The 27,641-nt window shown below is 32.5% G+C and overlaps 1 protein-coding gene across 7 annotated transcripts in view; it reads left to right on the top strand.

Annotated features, from left to right (window-relative positions):
* cno (adherens junction formation factor afadin) overlaps positions 1 to 27,391 on the top strand; it is a 60,001-nt gene extending 32,610 nt beyond the window's left edge. For 4 of the 7 annotated variants that reach the window (XM_088203153.1, XM_088203154.1, XM_088203151.1 and 1 more), the window contains 23 exons: positions 11,628 to 11,827; positions 11,894 to 12,058; positions 12,991 to 13,115; positions 13,452 to 13,949; positions 14,164 to 14,316; positions 14,458 to 14,712; positions 15,546 to 15,756; positions 15,824 to 15,976; positions 16,053 to 16,259; positions 16,327 to 16,513; positions 16,593 to 16,702; positions 18,358 to 18,619; positions 20,335 to 20,494; positions 20,565 to 20,702; positions 21,398 to 21,635; positions 21,707 to 22,071; positions 22,136 to 22,238; positions 22,509 to 22,608; positions 22,675 to 22,802; positions 22,989 to 23,183; positions 23,258 to 24,046; positions 26,222 to 26,325; positions 26,401 to 27,391. In XM_088203153.1, the coding sequence (XP_088059279.1) occupies positions 11,628 to 11,827; positions 11,894 to 12,058; positions 12,991 to 13,115; positions 13,452 to 13,949; positions 14,164 to 14,316; positions 14,458 to 14,712; positions 15,546 to 15,756; positions 15,824 to 15,976; positions 16,053 to 16,259; positions 16,327 to 16,513; positions 16,593 to 16,702; positions 18,358 to 18,619; positions 20,335 to 20,494; positions 20,565 to 20,702; positions 21,398 to 21,635; positions 21,707 to 22,071; positions 22,136 to 22,238; positions 22,509 to 22,608; positions 22,675 to 22,802; positions 22,989 to 23,183; positions 23,258 to 24,046; positions 26,222 to 26,325; positions 26,401 to 26,587 (5,033 nt within the window). In that variant the 3' untranslated portion in view covers positions 26,588 to 27,391. Of the gene's footprint in view, positions 1 to 11,627; positions 11,828 to 11,893; positions 12,059 to 12,990; positions 13,116 to 13,451; positions 13,950 to 14,163; positions 14,317 to 14,457; positions 14,713 to 15,545; positions 15,757 to 15,823; positions 15,977 to 16,052; positions 16,260 to 16,326; positions 16,514 to 16,592; positions 16,703 to 18,357; positions 18,620 to 20,334; positions 20,495 to 20,564; positions 20,703 to 21,397; positions 21,636 to 21,706; positions 22,072 to 22,135; positions 22,239 to 22,508; positions 22,609 to 22,674; positions 22,803 to 22,988; positions 23,184 to 23,257; positions 24,047 to 26,221; positions 26,326 to 26,400 lie in introns of those variants that run through there. The other 3 variants (XM_088203155.1, XM_088203152.1, XM_088203157.1) reach the window with 2 other exon arrangements.
* Positions 27,392 to 27,641: the final 250 nt, after the last annotated feature.

The following is a 27,641-nucleotide window of genomic DNA, read 5'->3' as shown; positions in this document are numbered from 1 at the left end:
ATATTTTATACAGATCAAAAAAATCTATGATAATCAATCAGAATTATAATTATAGAATAATCATTAATTGAGATCTTACAAATACGATATAAATCGGAAAACATTACGTTTTATATAGAATTCAAACTTGGTTCTTTCAGTGCCGAATTATTTATTTACTATATTTTCATTAGGTTACAAAGATTTTTTTTAAACATTATTAAATTATATGAAAATAATTACTCATTCAACACTATAGCGAGCTAGTGGCGAAGCTAGGATTTGTACCGCCTGGAACGATCCTTAACTTTGTCCCCCCCCTCCCACATACAATTATATAATATAAAATCTTTGTATTGTACCATTATTTTAGCACGCGTTCGACTCGAACAAACAATGAGGAACATCTGGTGTAACTTTGACTTTTACCGATTCTAAGAAACTGACCAAATTTTTGGGCCGGTCAAAAACATTTTGATCTATTTAGGCGGCATTTTATGATCGGACGGGTCATAAAATCAGCATTTGTTAAACTGTTGTTTATGATTTTCACATATTCAATTTTTCTACTAGCTATTCGTGGATATATATTTTTAGCGCATTCAGTTTAAGAACCACACTACACGAACACTCCTTCCATTGCGAAAATGTCGCCCCTAAGCAAGTGCCGCTCGGGGCGGTCCCCTCGCGCTACGCCGCTATAGCAAGCCATCTTTGGTAGTTATCATCCTATTTTTTTTTTAAAAACAACAAATAATATGTGCTTCGCCGACTTTTCTATAATTAAATCGGATACGTATAACTTCGACACTCTTTTGATTTCATAAAATACAATAATAATATTCATGTACGTATTTGGTAACAGCTGAAACTTTTGATACGCTTTTACTCATTAAATTTTGCTTATAGTAGTTTTGCATGTCGTGCAATGAGAATTTTTTTTTTTTTCAGAAATAATAGCCAACTCATCAAGATCTGTTTTGTAATACATACATGCAATCCCCCAACCGCCGCTTTTATAAGGACCAAAGAAATCGTCTATATAGACGTTCTCTTTTATAAAAACTGTTTTTCTTCCTTGGCAAACATTCCACTTCTGGGGTAGCAATCAAAGTTTCTGTGTTGGCACTCGTCCCTGAGTGCTTCAGACTTGAAAGGCTGAAGCCTCACTTGCGCTTCGGGCAATCTACACACATGCACATTGTCTGTGTGGGTATTTTCTGCGGCTCACAGTACATGCGGTCATTTTTTCTTCTTATTCCGTGTCATTCCTTCGGCGAAGAGTTGCGCATTGCGGAACAGTCAACCGGACGCCGTTAGTTGCTATTTTCACGTCAGGCTTCAATTTTTAATCAAAAGAAGGTGCCATAATCGATTCCGTGTGTTTTGTTGTGAATAATATATGTTTCTGTGCTAACGAAGTGCTAAAGCGAAGCACAATGGTTGTGTTATGTCTACAGTTTTATTTTATGTCTCGCTATAAAAGTGAAGTGGTAGAGGGTTGTAGGACATAAGTTGTGAAACCATGTCGTTTTTATTTATTGTGCTATATTTGTAAGTCTATTTTTATACGTTATTCAAAAACACCGAATGATATTTGGGTTTAAATAAACTATAGAGATAAACGATCGATGGCATTTAAAAAAAGATTCCATTAAAAAGTATTCTGCGACGAAACTGGTTGAAGGATTAATAAAATGGAAGAAGCATTCTCGCGTTATCTGTTTCTCGAATATCGTGTTCGTATACGCTGTACAAAAAATAATGTTTATTTCGGTGTATATATATATATATAATATTAAATGTCAATTTTTATTATAAGGCTTTTCTGTGAAATACCATCGACACCATATAATACTAATAAATATAGATTGTTAAATTGGTAAAATTGGAACACTAAGAATTCAGTTTCCAAGTAAATTTGTTTGTTTCGCTGCGTTTCAAATGTGTATTCATACAAGTGTTTCGCAAATGTTTCACTTCCGTGAGAAAAGTACATTACCATCATGTCTTGTTTTTATTACCTTGTAATGTAATGCATATTTAACTTTGTAACATGGGGTAATAAAGTCCTGTTTGTGTTTTAACGCGGATATATTTTTCTCTAATCGGATTATAATAGATGTCAATAAATATCTGTTTTAGTACAAAAGTTATTGATATTATAAATTAATTACAGTTTTGAAATCGCGTAAGATATGTACGTGTTAAGCGTAGCACTGTCTGCATCTTCAATTATCGTTAAATTCTTAAATTTTGGACTTCATAACTGGACATGCATATACTCGGTCGACGCTTGGCGTGACTCCGTTTGATCCGAACTCAACAGCTCACATGCTGGAAGCGAAGGAGTGGTCAGAGGCGTAGCTAAGGGGTTTTAGGGGGGGGGGGCAATTCGGATTGAATACATTTTGACCAATACTCTCATATAAGAAGTCCGTTCACCGAGCTTCGCAACTGTCAAATTATGTTCATAGATATCTTATCAGTTAAATTGCATTTTCGCTAGTAGAAATATATTTCTATTGGTGAAAATCTATTTGGAATTCACTAGTGAAAATACACTTTAACATTTATACATCGCACGTAAATAAATAATTATAAGTATGTAAATGTATATATATGTACGTATACGCACACCTACCAGATAAATTATATTTTCACTAGTAAACATATATATCTACCGGTGAAAATATAAGATTTCACTGAAATGACAAATTTAAAAAAATATGTTTGTGTTAGATTCGAGACTTTTTTTTACATTTTCTTTGAGGGATAACCCGAAAAATTTTGGTTTAAAAATTCAGGGGGGGAGCAAATGCCAAGCATGTCGACACTTGCAAGCAGTCATTTTAATAACTAATGTGTTAGTTTTATATAAAACAAACTCTTCATTACTCCTTGGGAAATTTAATTTTTCGACTTTTGAGTCAGAGTGGTTGATTTTTATTAGCCAGTGATGTGCTGGGTGTTTCTGTCGGTATATATTTAGTTGTTAGAGTAGTTTTTGCGGTGGCAAGGTAGAAGTAGCATCAAATCCATCTATGTGGTTAAGTCAGTAAGTGTCATACCTTTTACACGTTCTCCCCTAGACCAGAGGTCGGCAAAGTGCGGCTCCGGAGCCGCATGCGGCTCTTTGACCCCTTAAGTGCGGCTCTGGCACAAATATCCACGGGCATTCGCACCAGATTTAAAAAACAAGGAAATATGAAGCTCTAAATTTGAACGTCTGTGTTGATTTGGAAAATTATAATAAAGGTTTGCTAAATTAATAAATAGATTTGGCTCTCAATTTTTTTAATCGTTGTAATGTACATATTTGGCTCTTTGGCTAATAAGTTTGCCGACCACTGCTCTAGACGAATGGGAAAATATTTAGTCTACTGAAGCCGTGTTCTCCCGGGTGACCCTCTATAAACGAAACCATTTTGATTGTTTTCCAATGACCACAACAATACGAATATAAAGTTGAACGAAACAATATTTTTATTTCTTTCGACGATACTATAATGCATTGTATAAATATAATATGTGTTGCTTAGTGGTAAGAAACGATTATATAAGTTTTGATTAATTTGATTTATATTTATGGTTTTTGAAAGTCCGTTTAAGTCATTGTTTATATTTGTCTCTTACTTGTTTTTAAATGTAAAACATTTTTGTTCAGTTGATTATTAAAATTGTCCAATATAAGTGGTACTTAATAGTATTATGTACGCAATTGCAGACTTTAAATACTAAATAATGTAAGAAAAAAAAGTAAAATTATATTATTGGCTTGAAGAGCAATAAAAAACCATAATCTAAATATGGAAAAATATTTTAGTGCATATATAAATCAATATGCATTTTATATATTAAATTTACTGACGTTCGATACTATCGTGCCACGCAATCTTGGCACGTTATAGTTTTTTTGTATACGTACATATATCCACATGCGTTATGCCATTGAAATGTTAGTTGTATGTTATTTCAGTATCAAATGTCCGCATTATGATACGATAACGAATATGAGTAATTTTCGCCCGACACGCCCACGCCATGCGACCTTTCCGTAATACCCGTCTAAAAAGAATGTAATTGACAGAAAACTTAAAATAAATGGCGTGTCCTGCCGTTGAGACAATGACAAAGCTTTCGCGCATGAGCGACTACTTTTCATGACTTGATACAATCTCTTTTTTATTTTCCTCCTGGGTTCTTTTTACGCCTATCTTATGACATAAAACTTGTATACTGCGGTATTGTATACCTCAATAAAAATAACTATTTCAATCTCGCGTAAATAGGTCAAACGATGTTGGCCTTACTGTGTGGATTCGATTCTGTAAAGATGATATTTATTATGGCATAAACATAGGGAAAGTTAGCCAAATCCCAAGGCGGAAATAAATCTTCTGAAGTTAGAAGAGAAACTACTACAGAAATATTAGGGTCGTGTGTATATATTAAGGCGACCCTTATTTAATTCGAGATTTTCTTTTATAAAAATCGCACGAAAAAAAACCTAGTGCTTATACTTTTAATATAAAATAATGATTAAAAGGTAAGAATCAATGTCATGCGTCGTATTTCGTACGTTTTGTAATATTTTATTAGATATCATCAAGTAAATAACTTGTCAAAGCAAAAGTAAATTTTAAATTAAAAATAAACACTTTTTATTAACTAATCTAATTGGTGATATATTTATTTTGGCACATGTGTCATTATTTATTAATTATTTTGTTCATTTTTACATCACGCTATATGGGTTGGAACATGATTCTTCTTTGTGATAATTCGCGATGAGTGAAACTAAAAACATTGCCTAATTCAATTTTAGTTTTGCACTTTGCTCAAATACCCTCGGGGCTTCAGGAAGCGACGTCGTCTAACCGAATTTCCAGCCGATCGAAACCATCGGCGTGGTTTTTCCCCCAGGCTTTCACGCTGAAACTTCTTATATTACATCCATTCGTGTGTTAAATTTAATAGATTTTCAGGGCGTGTACGCGACGTTGAAAAAGAGACATGTCGATTTTCTTTTATGCGCCAATAGATATGCTTTTAAGTTTTCTTCTTTGTAGGAGAGATGAAAGGAGATCCTTTGTGACGAAAAGCACTTCCAAGCAAACGCTTGTGAATTACTATTAACATTTGCTTCTGAAATAAAATTCTTTGAAACGTAAATTCTAATAACGGACTGATAAGCTTCGAAGGAATCTCGTCTGGTGCATGGTTATAAATACGAATGTGAGTGATGTATGGAAGCTTTTATGCACTCGCTTCGTAAATAACTGCCATGGCAGAGGATGACGCCGACATGTTAAAGAATTTCGCTGAGGTGGCCAATGAACTTTTATATGTATCCAAAATCTCTATGTATATACATTATAGTTTAGAGTTTTGATTACTTTGAATGACTTTGTAAGTTAGGAATTAGGGATGAATTCAAAACATTTTTGTAATAAAAATATGACATAATTTAACTAGATGCGTTGTTATTCAAGTTTGCTTTAGTTAAACAAACTCGGTCGACTGTTAAAAGTAGTATAGTAGTGTGAATATTTAAAATGGTTGTAGATGAACGAAATCTTAACATCGCAATATAACAAAAGCTTCGTCCTCATATTCCGCTGTTATTAACCAATAAACGCCGTATTTTCGGGTAAGAATTTTAATACGGTTGTGGTCAGATATATATTAAATGGTCAAAATACAACGTTCAGAATATAAGCGTCCAGAATAAATATTGATGTGCCGAATTTATATTAATTGCTTGGAATTTATATTAAATGGTTATAATTTAAATTGGACTGGTTAGAATTTATATTAAATGCTAAGAATTATTTTGACAGATGGTCAAAATCTTTTTTTTTCAGTCAGTATTTATTATTATATAGTTCATCGGACAGCATTTATAAAGAATAGCTTCGTTCGTCGCTCTGAATATCTTCGCGTTCTACATACAATTAAATAGATTTGTTGAGAGCTATTCATGGGGTGTTCAATGTTCTGACTAACGCTCGCTTACTACCACTCGCTCGCACTTAAGCTGACGATCAGTTTTGATGCAAACGAGATATTTTATAAGATATTTCTAAAATAAATAATTTATTACCTCTTTATATTTATAAAAGTTATAATATTTTTTAATTCACATGATCGTCCTATATTTTTATTCTGACCGTATGCTATTTTTATTCTGACCCTAAATAATGTAATTATGACCATTCATTATTTTAACTCTGATTGTCCTATATTTTTTTATTCTGACCATATTATATTTTAATTCTAACCATTTGCTATTTATTCTAACCAGGCTGCTGATAAAATTCTGATTTTATCATGACCCAAAGTTGACTAAAATTCTAACCATTTGATTTGTTGCTTATTATTTTCGTAGCTTCAGAGTTACTCTTCGCTCCACGCATATTTGTGCGTTTCTTGTATAATCCGTAGTGTTTTTTCTTTCTGTTTTATCAAATATATTATTCCATTTAATTGGCAATAGTATTGATGAAAATATAAAATATATATATCTAGATTTAACATGTTATCGAATGCTCAAGAATGCAATAAAACCAAATCAATGCCATCCACATCTAAAGTTGTCTAGTTGAACTTCAATTTACATAGTTACATATACACTGCATTTCAAGAAGGCAACTACTATAATAGAAAGGCAAATTTAATGTTGTAAGTAGAGTAGTTTTGGAGCTATTGTGGCCACATAATTTTGTGAGACATTGTGATAACTGTTTATATTAATACGTAATTTTAGATATTTGGTTCAATATTGAAGTATTAAAAAAAAACTAAACTGTGACGATGAAAGTTGATCGTTGAAGTGAGTTTTTTTTCCGACAAATAAAAATAACCTTCAACAAATTAATTTAATGACGTTCTATATATAGCATTGTGTAATGTTATTATTTTGTCTAATTGAAATTTTAATCCATATATAATGGTTATTTTAAAAATGTAAGTAAATTATTAAATCCCTCAGAATAATAATAATAATGAAAGTTGAACGCGCAACATTTTTTCATCAAATAAAAATAACATAAAACATTTTATTTTATTGTGGAATGTTTTTTAATTATGTGATTTGAAATTATATTGTATTTAAATAAGTAAATAGTTTTTTAACTTTGGCCAAAATAATAACATCGTGCAGCGAGATTTTTTAGTTCAACAATTTAATTTAATGTCATCGCGGAGTTAATTAATGAATGGTGTAATATTACTCGATGGTGATAACTTTCACTGAGTTAATTACTAAATGGATATCATAGGTGTACCGTGATGATATTTGGCCGTTTTTCGACCAATTAAATGTAATTCACAACCATTAGGCACGCGATATTTTCGCCTCTCACGGACACTTTATGTAATGGTAATAATACAATTATAATTATAATGACAAACACGAAATTGTATCTCCAAAAGCACGAATTTCGGTATTGATCCGAGTGAAACTTTGTCCAAGTATGCATTGTCCCAATAACGTGTCCATTCGAGCGAATGAACAATGACAATGCAGCGGAGAGATAGCGCCGGATTCGGTGGATCGAGAATGCCAAAGTTGATACATGCAATCGGTGCAAGTATGAGTGTCGAACTGTGGCACCCAGTGCGCCCCTTCGATATAATATTAATGTATCACAGCCCTTGGAATTAAGTCGCTCAGTGAAAATATTTTGTTTTGAATAAATTTTGAAACGGTGAATGTTTTTTTTTGTTTGCATATATGCTTATACGTACAAGACAAGTTTATTTTTGTCTAAATTTAGACTCGTGTCATTTACACGCAGTGTTCACTCATTAAGGCTATGGGGGTCCTTCTCCTTTCCTATTCTAGATGGTCTGGCCAATGCGAATATTTGGGGTAGAAGCAGACTTTTTGTTATTTCCCGATCGGCACGCACCTTTGTATAATGCAGACGAGTAAAAACCTTCTGACTAATTCATCGAAATGATTATGATTTTATATATCTACGTTAAATAAACAAAAAAAATCATATATTGCGGAAATTTGAAAGAAAAAAATCTGATGAAAAACGGAACCTCCGTGGCGCGTATAGATAAAACAATGGGCTATTATACTTAATTAGTAATATTGACGTCATCAAACATTATATGCCATTTTTGCTAAAATAAAAAGTAACGTAATCATATAGTTTTTTTTTGACAACTTGGGCGCATAACCTCGTATTACAACACTTACTTACCGATTTAACATCGTATATGTTAAAAATCAATGGAACACTAATACTCTGTATGTTAATGTAATGTAACTTAACAGCTGACCTAACATAACTGATATCATTGCTTAAAATATCAAGTAATGTATTACATTCACACAGTTTGAATGACTAGCGTGTACATAATGAACAAGCAAACTCACACATGACTTTATAGATCAGTGTTTGTCAAATGAAAATTCTATAAAATTCAATTAAATGTTTCTAAAAAAATTTTTTTTAAACAAATTTTAAATTATTTATCTCGATAGACCATGTCAAATAGTGTTTTTGTTCATGTACTTTAAAATGTTTCCATGACTATTTGAAAATCCTCGTCTTTATAAATATTTAATTATAATAGTAATATAATAAAATGTACGAAACACGATGCCCGACATTGTTTCTTATCTAATCATGATTCTTATTTTAAAAATATTTCTGATTTCTTAAAACGCCTATAGTTTACTAATAAGATATTTTAGTTAACCCTTTGGGTGCTAAAACGATGTATCGTTGTTCGTCATAATATAAAATAAATGCTAACAAAGATCGCTGTTGACGTCACGATGCTCGAAAAAGTAAATTAATTTGTAAACTTTTTACCCCGTTAGTATGACAATGGCAAGAAATAGTTTTTTTAATGAATTTACTTAAAATAATGTATAGGAAGAACCGATAAATATGTATGTGAAAAAGAAGAATTTTTAAAAACACCGTAGTATCAAAGGGTTAAATAATAAGTTATAAGTTTTTATATTATGGTTCATAAAACATATTATTATTATTGGTATTTGTTAGTTAGCATGGCTCCACGCTCAAAAACCACCAGTTGTTACTCCCCGCTACGTTTCTCATACTGTTCAAACCCAAACCTAACCGAAACATATAACTATTCTCCCGTTATTATATTCGTTTAGGTTAGCTTTGACAGCAAATGGAAGTTTCGCAACTGTCAAATTTGAGCGTTGCGCCATATCTTATTCATTATAGAGTAATACTTTTTAAATACTAAACCTTGGATTATTACCCCCTCAATTTTATTTTAAAATTAGGTGGTTCAACAAAAAAATATTTTCCCACTCCATATTCTATGAAAGAAATTAATTTTTTACTCTTGTAAAAATATATTTTAAGTATTTAATTTTATTGATGATTTAAAATTTTCTTCATTGCCTATAAATGTATGATGGAGATAATGCATTTAATGATATACTTTTTTACTATTGTTTATCTCTTTTTACTTTCTTAAAAAAATTTAAATAACTTTAACTCATTGCGTACGGTGTGCACAAATTTGTGCGTTTCAGAAACCTTCCGTTGCGTCGGTGTGCACAAATTTGTGCGTTTCGTCATTTTAACTTCATACGAAAAAAACCCACGTAAACTGCGTATTTACTGTAACGTATTTATTTAGGGATTTACCTACAGATGTTACTAATATCATATTAACTAAAAATAGTTTAAAAAAGTAGAAATTCTAAATTCCAGAGGCTCAAAACTCGGGTAAAATAAATTCGTTTCAAGATGTATGTTTACATATATATATACAATTTTTTTCTATGGAATTATCTCACATATTATTTATTAAATATAGTGAAATCACTTAATACCAAATTGCGAATCACATATCAATAATATATAAATATATTTAATTAATTTTTAACACTTAACGGTCGATTTACGCGGCGATATTCGCAAGACACCCAACCGTCCAATTTCGAACAAATGTAACGTTTCCGTTAGGCTTAGCGCACGCTGTTAAAAAAAAAATGTTAACGAAAAACCCCACCTTATCGGTTTGATTCAGGTAAAGATGGTAATTTTTTTAGAGATATGTTTCTTGAAATTCTTATCTACAAAATTACAAAAAACCCAAAATATTCAAAGGTAACCGCATAAAAAAAAGAAATGTTGAGCTAGACCTAATATCTAAGTACATATTATCAACCCGAAGCATTATAACAAAATAATCAGTGATTCTCAACTTTTAATTGCGTTAATTTATTTTACAACTTTTTGCATTATTATATTTTGTTAGGTTTACAATATATTTTTGTAATGCTTATTTATTTCGTACTCCTTCATTTATTGATACTATTTTCTAAGAAATAAATTACAGTAAATCAAATTCATATTTTTATAATATAAAATATAATGTTTTTTATTTATCATTATTTTCTGTTATATATATGTATGTAGAGGTATCGTGGGCATTTAAATGCAGATTCATCAATCCCAAATGTGATATTTTATAATATTTAGACCTGAAATGATCCCGATCTGTTCAAATTAAATAAACTGTTCTCAACATGTTTTCGATTACCAACATATTGAATACCGGGCATTATTCCTAAAAATGGAGCGTGCGGCGGGGATTATTTGCAAAAATTAGGACTTTAATTTGTAAACTATCCAAACACATTGGTGGTTCGAGTCTTTATTGGATGCGAAGTATACAGTAAGTGCGCGTTTTTCATTATTTTAACACATTGCGTACCGTGTGGTAAAAATACAAAAAGTGGTAAATATATAATATTAAAGCAATAAAATGTTTAGAATCACTGATAATTTTTAATTATATTAAATATACTATATAAAATTATAATACATAAATTATAACAGAAATATAAAATAATAATACATAAACAATAAAAGATTACATTTAGCCATAGGCAAACGTTACGTTTGTTCGAAATTGGAGAGTTGGGTGTCGTGCAAATATCGCTGCGTAACTTGACCGTCAAGTGTTAAAAATTTTGAATTGATTGTATAGGTCTCAAAATTAGATATTTTCGGTTTTTATTATATACAACAGTATTTTATCATCATTTTATTATTATCTTTATTGTTTTTATTCAAAAATATATTTATTTGGTTATTCTAAACTAAAAATTATATTTTATTTTATTGGTACGCGATCCACAGTTTGACGTTTACTGATTTTATCATTTCGAATACAAAAAAACGATCATCATAAATCTGTTTTTAAAATTTGACGTTAAAATGTTGACTAATTAAAGAGTTACGATGTTTTAAAAATAATAAGTTTGTATCCTAATTTTCGCAAATAATCCCCGCCGCACGGCTCCATTTTTAGGAATAATGCCCAGTATTCAATGTGTTAAGACATATTTTACTTTTTCTATTATGGCAAAATGCAATCAGTGCAAAGATTTTTTAAATCTGTTCTTATTTTAAACGCTGATGCAGATAGCGCGAATCTAGAAATTTTACAACTGGTGCATGATTCAATTTCGCTTTCACAAAATTGTCTTACAAATGGAGATGGCAAATGTTCCGAGAAGTGTATGCACAAATTGGTTTGTCCTATATGTCAAATGAAGTGTATCCAAACCACTCTTTAGTGACAACTGTACACATTGTCTCTACATAATATTTTTCTTCTTGTTTCAGGTTCCATAATGTTCCACGTGCGAAGACGGCCCGCCGACTGCCAACCACGACGACGGAAAAAAAAATCCGGCTCTATACGAGCCGGTGGCAACGCGAATAGCATGTCAGGAATTCCGGCTGGCGTTTTGGTCGAATTGCAAAGTGACGGCTCGCAGATGGACAACGGCAGGACAGTGTGCATCAGCAGCGAAGTTGTTGAGGTACGTCTATCTCTCGATCTTCCGATCAGTTCTATTGTTTTTAATAACGACTGATTATCTATATAGGTTGGATCGGCTAACGGAGTCGCTCTGCAGCTTTACGGACCTTCAATTCAACCGAGGCATTGTGTTTTGGGGGCAAACGAAGGCGTAGTCACCTTGACACCTCTCCATACTGACGCTCATACATACGTAAATGGACAACGGATACATCACACAACGATTCTTCAGGTGATTATTTATTAAAATGATCGTGAGATTTGTTTGAACATTGCTAATATGAAAAAAATGTAAACTACTTTCTAAATGATAAGATTTGCAGTTTATACTGAAGGTTTATTTTTTAACATTGGTGTGTTTTTTTTTGCCGTTTTATTATTTTTTTTGTGTTGCAAAGACTAATGTGTATTTTATCGCTAGACTCGTGCATATGAAATGGTAAAATCAACGTATTTAATATAATATTTTGAAATTCTAATCCATTTGTACACTTGTTGGAGGGTCAGACATACATCACCCTACTAAACTTTCATTTATTAATGTATTTTAAAGTTCTGAAGAAGATAGTAAGTTATTCTAATGTGGCTATATGGGTACAAAGTAAATAGTTATTAAGTCATATAAAAAGTATTATGAATCCATCTTGAAAAGTAAAATTAAAGTTGTGTTACTTGATATGTTGCTACTGTCACTGCTTTTAATTATATTAAAACTAGCTACCGTAACCGTCTTCTGGTTTTGTCAGCAGTTGTGTTGCATGTTTTAGCTTTTAACTATAGAAAATGTATTTTTGTTGAATTATTTTCATTCATTCATAAAGCAAAAATGCAATGTTCTAGAAATTAATAAGGTTTTTGAGTTAAATACATCCTAGCATTTAATAGTGATATTTAGGATTATTGTTTCATATTGTTTTTATAGAGCAGCATAATAGTGCTACCAACTTTGACGTTTGTTTGTTCAGTCTTGGTCTTCCTCATCCATTATCTTGTCAATTGAGTAAAATGAACGTGTTGGAACCTACATCATCTATTGTATTGAAAAAGATATTTTATCATTATTGATTCTTAAAAGTCTGACATTTCATATGCACCAATCTATTTTGTATTGTGTAATATGTTTTTTTTTGTATTTATTTTTAAACAAATCTAATTTCCTTTTAGCATGGGTGTATAATTAAATTTGACAGAATATCTACATTCAGATTTGTAGATCCGACTCAAGAAAATAAATTAAACAGACAAATATCTCAATCGCAAAACTTTGACTCGGCTTCAATGTATGATAGGTGTGTATTTTATTATTTTTTATTTTACTTTTTTATTTTTATTATATCAATGTTCTAATTTTTTAATATTAGTTTACATATGCATAAATATTATTTGTAAATTTAAGCTTTTTATGTATAGTGTTTTTATTATTATTATATATTTAATGCAAAGTGTGCTATGACCCTTCAGTCCTGCACCTTTAACACCGATTTTCATATTCAGTGTAGTTTATGGCAATGCCTTCAAAATCTTTATTTATCTACAAATACTTAACACTCGTTCACTATAAGAACTAAGTTATCATCAAAGCCCCTTGAATGTTAGTGACGAAATCATTAAATGTACACATTTAGATCTCCAACATCACCCGCACCCGATAACAATAGCGGCTTAATGTCACCCATATCGCAACTGGGCCACGACACCATACAATCCATGGAGCCCAACACGACGGGAGAGCCTGACTCCGACTTCCGCCGGGCAGTCAGCCCCATCAATAAAATGGGCTCCCAAGACAACTTCCCCATGTCGTACAATTACAAGAACCATATGGACACGCCCGAACAGATGGCCAACTACACAAACAATAATAACATAATGAAGATGGACAACGAAGCGCTGATGCTGTCGCAGCACTTGGCCAATTCCAAATCCGATTTGCTCCAAGAGAATCATTTTGCATCGCCTTATAACGCGCAGCAGTCCATGATGAACAGCGAGCAATCGAGCCAAAGCAAGGTAGCGAGCGGACAATACAAAGACAATTATGAGACGACGTTCGATTTAGATGGCAACGTGGAGACCAAGAGCATATGCAGCGCGAAAAGCGGTGGGTCTGGTCACGAGAACAGGTAACTTCACTTTCATCTTACACAAACCTTTTTTAAGCGTGCATGCATATTAATAGCACATCATTTCCTTATACAGTGAAAATATCACTAATGCAATTCCAATGGAATGTTTTGTTCATTAACAATTTGTCTATAAAGATGGTTTAATGCTATTATTTATTTATAAAATAAACTAGATTGTTTCTCATTTATGATTTTTAAAATTTGGTTTTAGGGTGCAAAAAGGCCAGGAGGCTATTTTACCAGCTGTTTTAGAATTCCCTGAACATACTCAACACGTATTTCTTCAAAATGTTATTACGAGATTGGATGTTAATATACCTGCCTTCAAACTTGCTCCAGTTTATACGCTTTATCTTTGTGCTAGGTGAGTCGTTTCACATAAACATACTTCAGTACTACACTGTAGTGAGTTCTCGTCTTTGTGGCAAAAAATTTGCCCAAAATTGTTGCACACTGTTATCAATACTTAATCATGTTTTTCTAAATTATATATTTTTTATTACAGATATCGAGCTTCGACTCATTACAGACCAGAGTTGACTCCAACAGAACGAGCTCATAAACTAACAACTCTTCTACACCACATAGCTTCTTTAATCCAAGACGTAGTACAAGAAAAATACTCTGATGCCACGTTGCAAGCTTTCTGGATGGCTAACAGTTCAGAACTATTGCACTTTTTAAAATGCGATAGACATATTTCAGCGTTCACAGTACAAGCTCAAGATATTTTATCCAATACAGTTCAAGCTGCTTTCAGGTACTATTTATTATAATAATTTATAGCATACTAACTCATACATGACTCCTCTTGTGTTTGTCCATAGACTGTATATTTCTTGTGCTATATAACAGTGCATTAAAAGAAATACTTTTTTTATTTCTATATGAAATACTTAATAGATTTTTTCCTAGGCGTTGGTTGCACACATGTGCGCGTTTGACTCTTTTACTTGGCACCAGGGCACACACACATATGCGCGCTTAAATATTTTTTTAATTCTAAGAGATGTCACTATTAGGATTTAATAAATATTTAATTTTGTACTATTTTTCCATGATCTATTTTACAGCTTTTCAGTTACATTTATCGAGCAGTAAAAAGTGTAATATTATATTAATTTTGGCTTTTGTGAAAACGATGAAAGGGATTTAAGAAAGGGTCTTTTAAATTTGTAACTTAATTTTTTTCGACATTATTTTTTAATCGATTATTTAAACAAACTATGTACCTAGCTAGCTGTTCACCACTCACCATAAAATAAATTGTTTGTGCATTTATGTAAGATAAATCCTCGGATTTTTTTTTCGTAAAAGTATTCGTTGCATAAGGTTATTCATAATGTGTTCACTGTTCTGACCTAATCTGTCCAACACTAATGCACAAAAAATTGGTTTAAGGAACAATTATTTTATATATTGCTCATTTAAATTGTCCATAATTATTTTTATTATATACGCTCAATACAATTTAATATGAGAGAAACATAAATTTTTCGAATTGAGCGATTATCCTTTTGACTAATTTATCATATAAATTTAATATAATGTTCCATTCTTGAGCAGTACTCTCAAACAAAATATAATTTACAGTAATCTGGTGGGATGCTTCCACATGGAACTGAGTCAAGTTTTGACGTCATTCTTAGAGGATGGTCCAAGCGAAGACGAGACTTCTGGTGTTATCATAAGCGTTTTGAACAACGCCATGGCTTTGTTGCGGAGATGTCGGGTCAATGCAGCCCTCACGATTCAGCTCTTTTCTCAACTCTTCCACTACATAAACGTCTGGTGTTTCAATAAGGTTAGATACTTATAAAATATATTTATAAAAATAAAATCATTTTATTTATACTGATTTTATAATTTAGGTTGTAGCTTCACCTCACATGATGTGCAACGTTTGGGGTGCTCTGATTAGCGCCCGGCTATCTCCAGTGGGAGCATGGGCTGAAAGACAGGGGTTAGAGATAGCTGCCGATTGTCATCTCGCTTTGATTCATCAATGCGCACATCTGTTACAGGTACATACATATACACGATTAACCAACTATATTATTTACTATGATACTTAAATATTAACATTTTAAACTTCACCAGGCGCCTAAAAACACACCAGAAGACATTGCAAATATGACGTCTTCGTGTTTCAAACTAAATTCTGTACAATTGAGGTGCTTATTGGGAGGCTATTTTCAAGAGACGAGTAGTGGAGTAGTTCAACGTCTGCCTATCGATCTCATAGAAGCTGCTGTCAAACACGCTCAAGGGGTAGCTGATGAATTGCACAGAGCCGACGGAAGAGAGGTTAGATAATCAACAATTAGATTCATCAATTCAACTATTAAACATTATCTTTATATTTAATATATAGATCGTCTTAGAAGAAAGTAGCTCATTACCTCTATCGTTATTAATTCCGGAGGATGGATTTAGTGCCGATGTAGTACGTGGCTTACCAAGCGGCTTAGCTGAATTCTTGACTCCTTTGCAACGATCAGGTTTTTGCCGTTTAGCCCCACAGCCGCACTCTTTAGGACATTGGACTGTATATATGACTGGTGAGTGGTGTTTTTTTATTCTGATATGTACCTGTGTATGTATGTATGGATGGATGAGCTAAATTATGTTTTTTATTAGGTTACAATGGTAGCAGTATTGCTACAAAACCACCACAGCAACCAGTAGTTGAAATGATTCAACTGCAAAAGAACTCTAATGGAATTGGATTAAGCATAGTAGCAGCTAAGGTATGTTTATTCTCCTTTTTGTCCGCTGTTGTCTCATCCTACATAAATAACTTACGTGTGTTTCATATTCTATATTTCATACTGGTATATATTAAGCATTGTTCTTTTGTCTTTTTGTCATGGTGAAGGCAAAGCGAATTAGGAATTGAAGTCGCATCAATAAAATTATGGAACTAAACACATTATTAACTCGAAAATTTGTATTTTGTGAATTCTCATCTCAAAATTCAGCAAATTTGTCGAGAAAATTATCATAGCCTTTTTTGTTAAAAAATAAATTTGTACGAATATTTTTAAATGTATTACAACAGCTGCAACAGTTTCATACCAATTTACATATTTAGTTTTATGTTTATTAACCTTTACACGCCCGCGCGCCGTGTGTAATTGGTTTAGATTAAGCTGTTAAGAAACTAGTATATTTATTTAAGTAAAATAAAAAGATTGTTTTAAATCTACAACAACTTTTCAAAAATATTTTATATTTTAATATTACAAAAAAATCAAATTAAAACCATAAAATTACACAAAAATCAAATAGTTTTGCGCATATGGCAAATTTTAAAACATTCTTTTTATGTACAAAACAACTTTGCATTTTTTGCAACAAAAAGTAGATCTAACTGTTTCAACATTTTTTGAACATACGCAACACCTAGGTTTGCTCTTGTTTTTTCCTGTGCAATGTTCCGAATTAACGATTTCTAATCTAACATTGGATTCACCTCTCTCATTCTCCACGGATCATTTTTTTAGTCCCACCTAACTCCATTAGTTCAGGAATCAACAACAAACGGAAAGCTCGTGCATTGCCCAAAGATTTTGAAATTATATAATAGTTCAGAATGGCCACATATAAAAACATAATCATTGGTTTCTTACGGGACTGCTGACAAGGACGTTATTTCAGCTTTTTCCGGGGGGGGGGGGGGGAGGGGCTGCAGCAAAAGTTGGCCAGTCAGTGGTCGTTTTTTTTAATATTATCTTTTCATTAAAAATCATAGTATTTCATTAAATGACAGTTATTTTTCTGGCCAAATTCAAGGGAAAACAAATGCCCCTACCTGCCCCACCCCCCCCAAGTTGAAATAATATAGTTTTACTAGGACCCGCAAGATAAATTGTATTAACCGGTAAAAATATATATCTATCGGTGAAAATGTATTCCGATATAATGACACCAAAAGAACAGATTTAAAAAAATGTTTTCCGCGTAGATTTTTTACATTTATTTTAGGGATAATCCGAGAATTTCTGGTTTAAAATCAAGAACGTCATTTCAGCTTTTTACAGAGAGGGGGGCAAATGTTGGCCAGTCAGTGATTGTTTTTTTTTTAATATTTTGATATTGCATTAAATGCCATGTAATTTCTGGCCAAATTAAAGGAGAGGCAAATGCCTCCACCTGCCTGCCCCAAATGACCTGGGTACCGAACGACTCAAATCCGCAGTCTTGTATGAGACCGCTGGGCGTGTAAAGGTTAATTTCTAAGCCAAATTTCATTGCGTAATGCCTGAATGAATTTTTATAATGTATCTACAGTATCAATAATATTAATCTGTCAAGCTCATATGAATTGATTGAACCATATGTTTCTATCAAATCAACCAAAATATTTTATATGATTGTAAATATTTTTTATGTATTTATTCAGGGCGCTGGACAAAGTAAATTAGGTATTTATATCAAATCTGTCGTTCCTGGTGGAGCGGCAGCCGCCGATCAAAGACTACAAGCTGGCGATCAGTTATTGGCAGTGGACGGTTATTCACTGGTCGGCATAACTCAAGAACGAGCCGCAGAACATCTTGTACGAACAGGACCAGTAGTCACACTTCATGTCGCAAAACAAGGCGCTGTTTTACATGGCCTAGCTACTTTGCTGCGTCAGCCGAGTCCACAACCGAACAGAGGAGGTAATGTTAATATTTTATAACCTTAACATACAATATAACAAGATTAGGTTTGTAATTTATATATTAAAATTGATTAACACTTCTAGCGGGTAATTATTGTTGTCAGCGTCAAAATAAATTAAGTAATAACGGACAGTATACCTGTGTTGAAGATTACTTGAAATCCAGTTCTGATGATAGTTTAGATTGCACTCAAGATACCAACTGTCATTGTGAGTCGTATTCGCAGTACAATATCAACTATGAAGAAATGAGGAGATTATCTAATTCGTACAGTTATCCATATTTCACGACCACGCCGAGCAGAAACGTATTCCATCAGAAGGAACAGTCTTGCGAATCAAGCACTCAATCGTACGATTCCGACTATTGCTATTCAGATTGCCCGAATGCGACTCATTTGATGTGCTGCACAGACGTGTGCAAGTTCGATCAGTACAATGAGATTCCGTACATCGACGATATCGAACCGTTATTAAACGAAGATTCTAAAGAAAGCAGCTTGAGTATTTGCGTGCCTCCGATGAACGTATTCAGATTTAACATAAAAAAACCTCCATCGGACGAGAATCTTAAACAGATTGTTAAAGTACAGATTGAACGACCGTTGATCTTTGATGAAAAGGTTATTAATAATTCCAATGTTGAATTTAACGTCGATTCTGGTGAATGCGTGAATCTCAGTAACGAAAAGCTTGCGGAGATAACAAAAGATTTGGATAATTTGAAGAAGCAAGGCGATATTGGTGTAGTGAAAACTATAGCTAAACACTTCAACGAGATAAATCTTTCTTATCAATGTTCAAATTATAACAAAAAGTCCAATTCAGATTCGATATTCGATAAGCAGTCTAAAAAAGCAGCTCCAATTAAATCCGCCCGTAGCATGATTGATATAAAAACTAGTAATAATGAGTATTCTAAAGACGAACGCATGAAGATAATGTCCTTGCTCGAAGACTGGTCTAAGAACGGTACAAAAGGTAAAGATGAATTTTCGCCGATACTGCCGAGAAAGTTAGAGAAGTCAAATGTTGACGAAGAACTGTCTGATGTAGAATTTTCTTTGAATAAAAGATGCGGTAGCTTAGAAAAACTCAACATGAGCACCAGACCCAAGATTGTCGAGTATGTCTTTCATAAGACGCAATCAAGTCCTAACATTTCGATGAAGCCGGCCATAGAAAAGACTAAGCTAGTGTTGCCGAGAAAGAAGTTTCCTCAGTCTTATATAATCAAGAGGAAGTCGACAACATCGTTGAATGACAAAAGTAATGCAAAGATAAAATCTGAAAAATGTTTTTCGACTAAGAAGGATAATCATAGAAGTTGTCCGAATCTTTTGGGAAAGAATGTCCACTTACGAGTATCTGAGATTAAGAATAAAAGGCCGAGAGACAAATCAACGTGTCCACAGTATGCTTGGATACAATATGGTCCGAAAAGAACGCGAGAGACAATTAGTAAGATTTCAATCTTGGATCATAGATGTTTTTTATGATTTTAAAAATCACATTTGCATGATTAGATTTAATTTATGCAATATTGTTATTATCATATTATTTTGAATAGAGAATTTATAATTTATTTATGTATTGTTTCTTACCAGAACAGCTTATGAGATTTTTTCCCACTGCTTATGAAAATGATACCCAACACTAGATAGATTTATGTGTTTATAATGTATGTTTATTAATTATTTATTATAATTTTAGGTCCACGCAGGATGTCCGAACGCGATTTACCTTCAAAGGTAGAAATGGAACAAAACCCAATGGCAAATCACATGGGTAGTACAGTAAAAACGTCGAAAAGTGTACCTGCTTTACATGAACACACGAAACAACACGAAGTGTTCAATCCTGGATATTCTAGGTTAATATGCTTCATCATAAGATATTAGCAATCTTTTTGAATTATATTTAATTGCATTTAATATCACCAGAACGTCTTCGAACAACAGCATTCCGGCAATGCAAAATATGAAGCTGAAATCAAACCAAGGACAGATGCAGCAACAAACAGATCAGAGCAACTTTTACCAAAATCTTAGCGTTTATCAAAATACTGGATTGGGAGATAGGTAACAAAATTTTCTGTTCTATATTAACCGAGAAGAGTTCAAATCAGATTAAATCTCAATTATATTGTTCCTATCATCTGATTTATGACTTATTTTAACGATTATCATAAATTAAATTGCTTCTATCTTTATACTACATTACGGAGCTGATCGGCTAATGGTGACGCTCCAGCAGTTTCTGTAGAAACCCGACAAGCCCAGAGCAAAACATAAAAACTGTGGTTTAAATCTCTGATATTTCTGGTGTATGGGGAAGAGAAGGGGCTTCTCGGAACCAAAACTTCTCAGATTTATACGCCTCAAACCATCTTGTTCTGATGTAGTTTAGCGTTACAAACAGTCATCACACTGCCCTTCTTTGAAGCTGATTTTTACACTATTAATAATGCATAATGTTAATAATTTTGATAAAAGAGTACATTAGAAATGAGTTTGCAAGAAGTTAAATTATTAAATCAAAAAAATTAACAATCAATCTTACTTCATGTTTTCAACGCAATTGAACTTTATCTGACAGCACTCCGCCAAGACATCTTGCAGACTAACTCAGTGTTATTATGACTGTTTTTTTCGGAATATGCTGATTTATATTACTGTTCTATAAAAGTTAAAGTTATGATTAATATCGATCTGTTATATATCTTCTCACTTTTAATGCTTAATTCTTTGAATAATTTGCCGTTTTATTTATATAGATCATCAAATCTCCGCAATTCGCAAAACAACCTTCAGTTGCATAATCAAATTCCAACCAAACCGCCAAATATAGATAATCAAAACCCGGCGGAAAGATATATGGCTAATCAAAGACCACAATCGGCGTATTATGGCAATCAGCCCATCCAAAACCACTTGAACAACCCTAATCTAAGAGCTGCTCAAAGCACAAAGGACTTAGTATTTGGAAATGAAAATTACGGCAACTCTCAAGTGGTAAGAATCACCATAATTACTCGTTATTATTGATTGAAAAAAAAATGTTATCCAAACTTATCTATAATCAGGTCAAAGGAGGCTATCCGAGCATGCCGAACGTGAATCAAGGCTATTCGCCAAGCACAAACGTAAATATGAGTCAGCCATATCACCACCAGCTGCCGGGTCAACCCAATCTCGGAAACAATACCATATCTCGCATTCCAATGTCACCGCTCTCGCCCAACCAATACAACCAAAATTATGGAAACCAAGGATATATCGGCAATCCCAATCAGATGACCGCTCAGCAAGCCATGCACGGTAACAATCAGATGGCGAACCCGTCACGCGGGCAAGCCAAACTGGCCGAAATGTCCGAAGAAGTGAAGAGACGACACCAACGCGGTGTTATGAATCCCCAACAGCACAGCGATACTTTGCAACAAAAACGGTAATTTTAAATTTGTTTTTAAAGATGATATATGATGATTAATATATTATCAATCATATTTCAGGGTTCAATATGGGCAAGACGGGCATGGATATCCACCGCCGCCGATGAACGCTAACATTCCAATGTCACCAGTTAAGCAGCAGCCACCAGTTGCTCCAAAACCTGTAACTATTATTTTTATATATAATTAAGTAACTACCTTGTAAATGGCTTGAATGAAGATTCTCAAATTTATTTTTTCATCCTCAAGTCGCATCAAAAGGGTTAATGAAATACTATGAATCTTAATGAAATCGAAATATTAAAAAAAATAGTCCATTATATTTGGGATAAAAACAATGTTTTTAATTTGTTCAAAAGTTTGTTGATATCGTGAATAGATCTCAGTGAAAATATGATTTCTTTGTATATCTAATCATATGTTTATTTTATAGAATATTAAGCGTGAAATGCAAGAAATATCTCAAGACGTACCTGAAGGACCTATTCCTCCTCCGCCTTCGACGCATCCTATGCATCAACAGGCTGAAGAAGGTAATGCTTTAAATGATTTTGAACCATATCAATATGAATGAGTCACTAACTATTGTTTATATATAGAGAGCGGCTATCTTGCAAGCTCGTCAGATCCTCCGGCTGTATCTTTCTATCCGACTCACAGACAAAGTGGTCAAAATTCACAGTCGCACTTCCCACCAAATCCATGGGAAAGGGAAGAGAGAGAAAAGGTAATTGGTTATACTAAACAAAAATACTTATTCAGTAAATATAAGTGCTTTGGATGATTCACTTGTGACATTGCGACGTAATTGCTCATGAAAGCAGCATTAATTTAAAATTTTATTTTAAGTGTACTTATAATTTAACACGTTTTCTTGTCAAAAATATAGTTTAAAATATTATGCTTTCATTAGGAAATGGAAGTTAGAAGGAATGCTGGTCGAGCATGGCGTGATCAGCAAATAGCGTCTTTACAAGCATTAGGCGAAGATCGAAGAACGCCCCAACAAGAGCAACAGTTGCGCGCTCTCACGTTAGAGAGAGATTTCGAACGACGCGCTCAAGAGACGCAGATTGATGAAGACGATAAAGTACGTTCAACAAGAAATGTATTAACTTTTTTAATCAACATTTAATTAGGCATCTAAATTACAGTTCTTAATTATGTATATTTTTCTTTAAGGATTTGAACATACAACCGGTAGGAAGTAACATAGTAAGCAGCGTACAACCGATATCTGTGGCCATGAGCAATACAAGTAGCACTGATCAACAACCAGATAACCCACCTAGTCAACAAGAAACGAGAGTAGTCCAGCCACCGTCAATTCCGTCAATCCAGCCTAAATCGATCTTGAAATCTAATCTCAAGCTAGACAACCTCAACTCGAACTCGCCGCACAGTCCGAGTAAGACACAGAAGAATGCGAGCTTCTCTGCCAATCTGACGCCGCAAAGTCTCAAGTTTGATAACGTCGCCAAATACGATTACAACGTTAATAATAAGATGGAAACGATGAGCGCCTCTAAGTATCCAGAGCAGACCAGTTCGAACTTGGCTACTTACATGCCAAAGTACGACATGAATAATACGACGGCTAATCAATTGTCGCAATCGATGGGTGATTTGTATGTGAACTCTTCGACGAGCTACAGCCGCACTGATAACTTGAACTCTAACGTCAAGTTCGATAATCAAGACTTTTTAAATAGTTCTGCGCCGCCACCTCCAGAGAGGGGCTCGTCATTTGCGATCATGTCGCAGCAGCAAGCTTTAAGGTCTAATCTCTCAGTGGTCAGTCAGCCGTCCATTATGAACCAAAACAATAATTTGTTGGTGAATAATAATACTAACGTGAAGGATAAACGTGTCAGCTTCCACGATAAAGATTATTCATCAAGTTTATTGACAACATTGAATAGCGATAATCAAGACAATGAACCTATCGTCATAATGAGAGAAGATCCTGATGTACGTATAATTTATTATTTTTTAAATAAATAAATATAAAGTATAATACACAAAACAACTGGCACGGCTACTTTACTGATGAAATTGGAATATTAGCCTTCAACAGTGGCTAACATTCCATTTTTATAGTATTTTTTCAGCCATTTCATCTAGAAATTTTGACAAAATACACAATAGTTCTATATATTACTATTTCTTTGCCTTTTTACCATACAGTAAGTGAGGCTCATTGTCGAGATTCATTTTTTAAACCATAATCATAATTTTTTTGTTCTCTGCGGGTCGGCTCGTAACACTAGTATTTACCGTGTGGTGCTCTTAGAATGCTGATATGAGCAAGTAACCTGCACAGTAGACGAGTGCTTTAAGTCTTTCTATTGACCTGAAAGACCTGGGCTCAAATACCGTATAGACCTTAGTGTTTTTTTAAATTTTCATTGTGTCTGGAAGTTTCATCGTGTGTCTCTGGAAGTTTTCATCGTGTAAATAATTAATTACATACAATTTGATTAAGTTGTAACATATGTCTATAATAATTTATCTATGCGAATTTATTGTTAATAAAATAATATGTAGTTAATTTGTTGGTGGTTGTGGTCATACTGTCAAACTCCGCTTATTAATGTCTTCTGTAAAGCTCTTATAAGCGAAACCATTGTGGTCACTTCCTGATACATTTAACAGTACTGAACGAGACAATGCGAATTGTTCAACGCACGTCCAAAATATCATAAATAAGTAAAAAAATTCGGTAATTAACGCAAATAATAAGTTAAGTCGCTCTTAAAACTTTTGGGTATTACATAAACAACGATTGTTTTCGTTGTGTTTTTGTTTGTCAAAGCATGACGTGTTTATGTTTGTCAGTTTGTAGGATCCCCTACAATTCATTTACTTGCAGACCATTCCACAAATGCCTAATTGATTCTACCTGCTAACGCTGGGTTGTATCTACAGTTCTCAATTTAATATTCGATTATTCGAATTATTCGCCGATTTTTAACTATATGAATTATCGTTTTTACTATCTCGAATGAAATTTGAAAAAATCTTTGAATGAAACAATTTGTATACTTGAGCAACACAGGTGGTCGTTTTTTATTTCAATATACCTGAGTTACTAGTGCCACTCCAAAATCCATGGCCCCTTAGCACCTTTATTTTGTTTCGAAATTCGAGGCAATGAGACACTTCTCAACAACAAAAAAATATGCTTTTATGCCTTCGAAAAACTTTTGTAAATATATTGTTTTTCGGTGGTATCTACATTGGCGGAAATTCGCAGAATTTGTTCATTGAACGAAACAAAATGTTGAAAAGGCCCACCCTATATTGTTTAACGCTTGTCTCAAAAACAGGTATGCGTCGAAATTTTTTGTAAAGTTCGTGTTACATTTTTGTATTTGTTGTTTAAAGATGCAAATATTTTATTTCAATCGATGCAATAATTCGATCACGGATAATTTATTTCTAGTTATTTCAATTATATACATATATGTATATATTATATATCATATATCAAATTCGTTCCAAACATTATTAACCATTGTATATATAATAAATTCGATAAAATTATGTATGTAAAATGTTCCATTAATTTTGCTAAATTTAATTAGTCGCAGCTGATTCCAAAATGCTGAAATGTCGAAGCATGTAATAAATGAAACTTTTTCTATTTGCCGCCCTCACTCATCAATAATTCGCACATTTACATATTACACATATTTTATAAAATTCAAAAATTTAACGAATATTAGAGTAATTAACCTTTTAAACGCCATATGTTTTTTACGTAGGTTTATGCCTGACGCTAGATTCTATAATAAAAACTTAAAATATTTTTATAGTTCATTAATTATTTGAAAGGGAATTCAGCGCCATATGGGGCGCTGTGTCGTGGACCAGGTTAATGGTTAATTAAAACAATTATTTTTTGATTAAATAATATTACGCAGGCAAATACTTGTTATTTTACACAAATTGGATAAATAATTAATATCTGTAAAAACTGAGAAAAAAATTACGAATATATTCAATATTCGAATATTTGAAAACTACGAATAATTGAGAGACCTAGTTGTGTTCTAATAATAATTTTATATAAAATAGTCACAATTAATTCTCAAGCAAATATATTTTTTTTAAATTAATAAATATAACTTATTTTAATTTCAGAGGTTTATATCTGAAGCTGAAATGATGCTACAAAGTCCGACTACGCCAACAGGTCCCAATATCACTCATACACCCGGAGTCATCGGTGCTCAAGAAGTATATAGGTATGTTTTTTTTATTTTTATAAAATTAATATAATATATAGGAGCAGTTTTCATTCTTCATTATTATTTATTAAGGGATCCTAGACAAAAGCGTTTGGCCGAACAGCAGAAAGCGCAGCAGGCTGGCGCAACACCCATTCCGGAGAAACTGTCTTTCAAGGAGAAAATGAAAATGTTCGCTTTGGAGTCGGGCGAAAGCAACACGCCCAAAGACAAGGTGAAGATATCGAGGGCACAACGTGACATAGATGCAGTGCATTGATTTATCGTACATATATTTAGCGTTAAAAAATCAATATTCATATTTTAAGAATATCTTATTGTGCTTCCTCCATTATCCACGACTCCTGCCCGCGCACTCAAATTCCGTTTATTGTGATCGCAAAAGTATTTTTAATTCTTTGTATCTCTAGAATTTTCTTTTCCATTCTTTATATACAAATATAATAAGATTTTTGCTATTTTTTTTGTTAGGCAGCTTTAATTTATTTATTTCGCTACTTACAATTATGCATGAGTATCAAATTAATTTAACGTAAATTTGTCAATATAAAAAAATATGCCATTTAATATAAGTTCTAATTTTTTCCATAAATTATATATACATATATATTATTATTATTATACATAAACATCAAATTTTATAATGTTTATGTATTTTGTAAATGTGATTATTATCGTTTAATAAAATTTAATTATTTTTATATTTATTAGCTGTAATTAAATTGAAAAAAATATAATTATCAAAATATATAATTGTAGAGTATGAAAAGAAATATTGATGTTAATTTAAAAAATATAGTAACATTACCCCATTTAATGTTATGTAATTTGACCAAATTTTCTATGTAGAGATGTTATCGACATCCGTCCAAGATTTTTTGCATACTTGGACGATGCGTAGTTACGCACGTAAAGATCCTCGACCAAATTTTTGCCAATTTTCACGTTGTAATTTATTGTTTTTATTTTTTCGATTCCATGGCAGTATGTACCAATTTTATATTTTTGGACATGTAAATTATAATTATCTGTATATACATGAAAATATATTTTTTCAAAAGTATTATTTGCTGGTTTTAATCTATTGATTTAAAAGACGTAATGTGTTAGGAAAATACTCTATATAAATATATATATATATATATATATATATATATATATATATATATATATATATATATATATATATATATATATATATATATATATATATATATATATATATATATATGTATATATATATATGTATATGTATATATATATATATATATATATATATATATATATATATATATATATATATATATATATAT

This window comes from Plectrocnemia conspersa, unplaced genomic scaffold (assembly GCF_051122295.1).
Source record: "Plectrocnemia conspersa isolate PC_06_02 unplaced genomic scaffold, ASM5112229v1 ptg000014l, whole genome shotgun sequence".
NCBI classification, from domain to species: Eukaryota; Metazoa; Arthropoda; class Insecta; order Trichoptera; family Polycentropodidae; genus Plectrocnemia; species Plectrocnemia conspersa.
The sequence above is the reverse complement of the archived record's forward strand: the minus strand, read 5'-3'. Positions and strand labels throughout refer to the sequence as shown.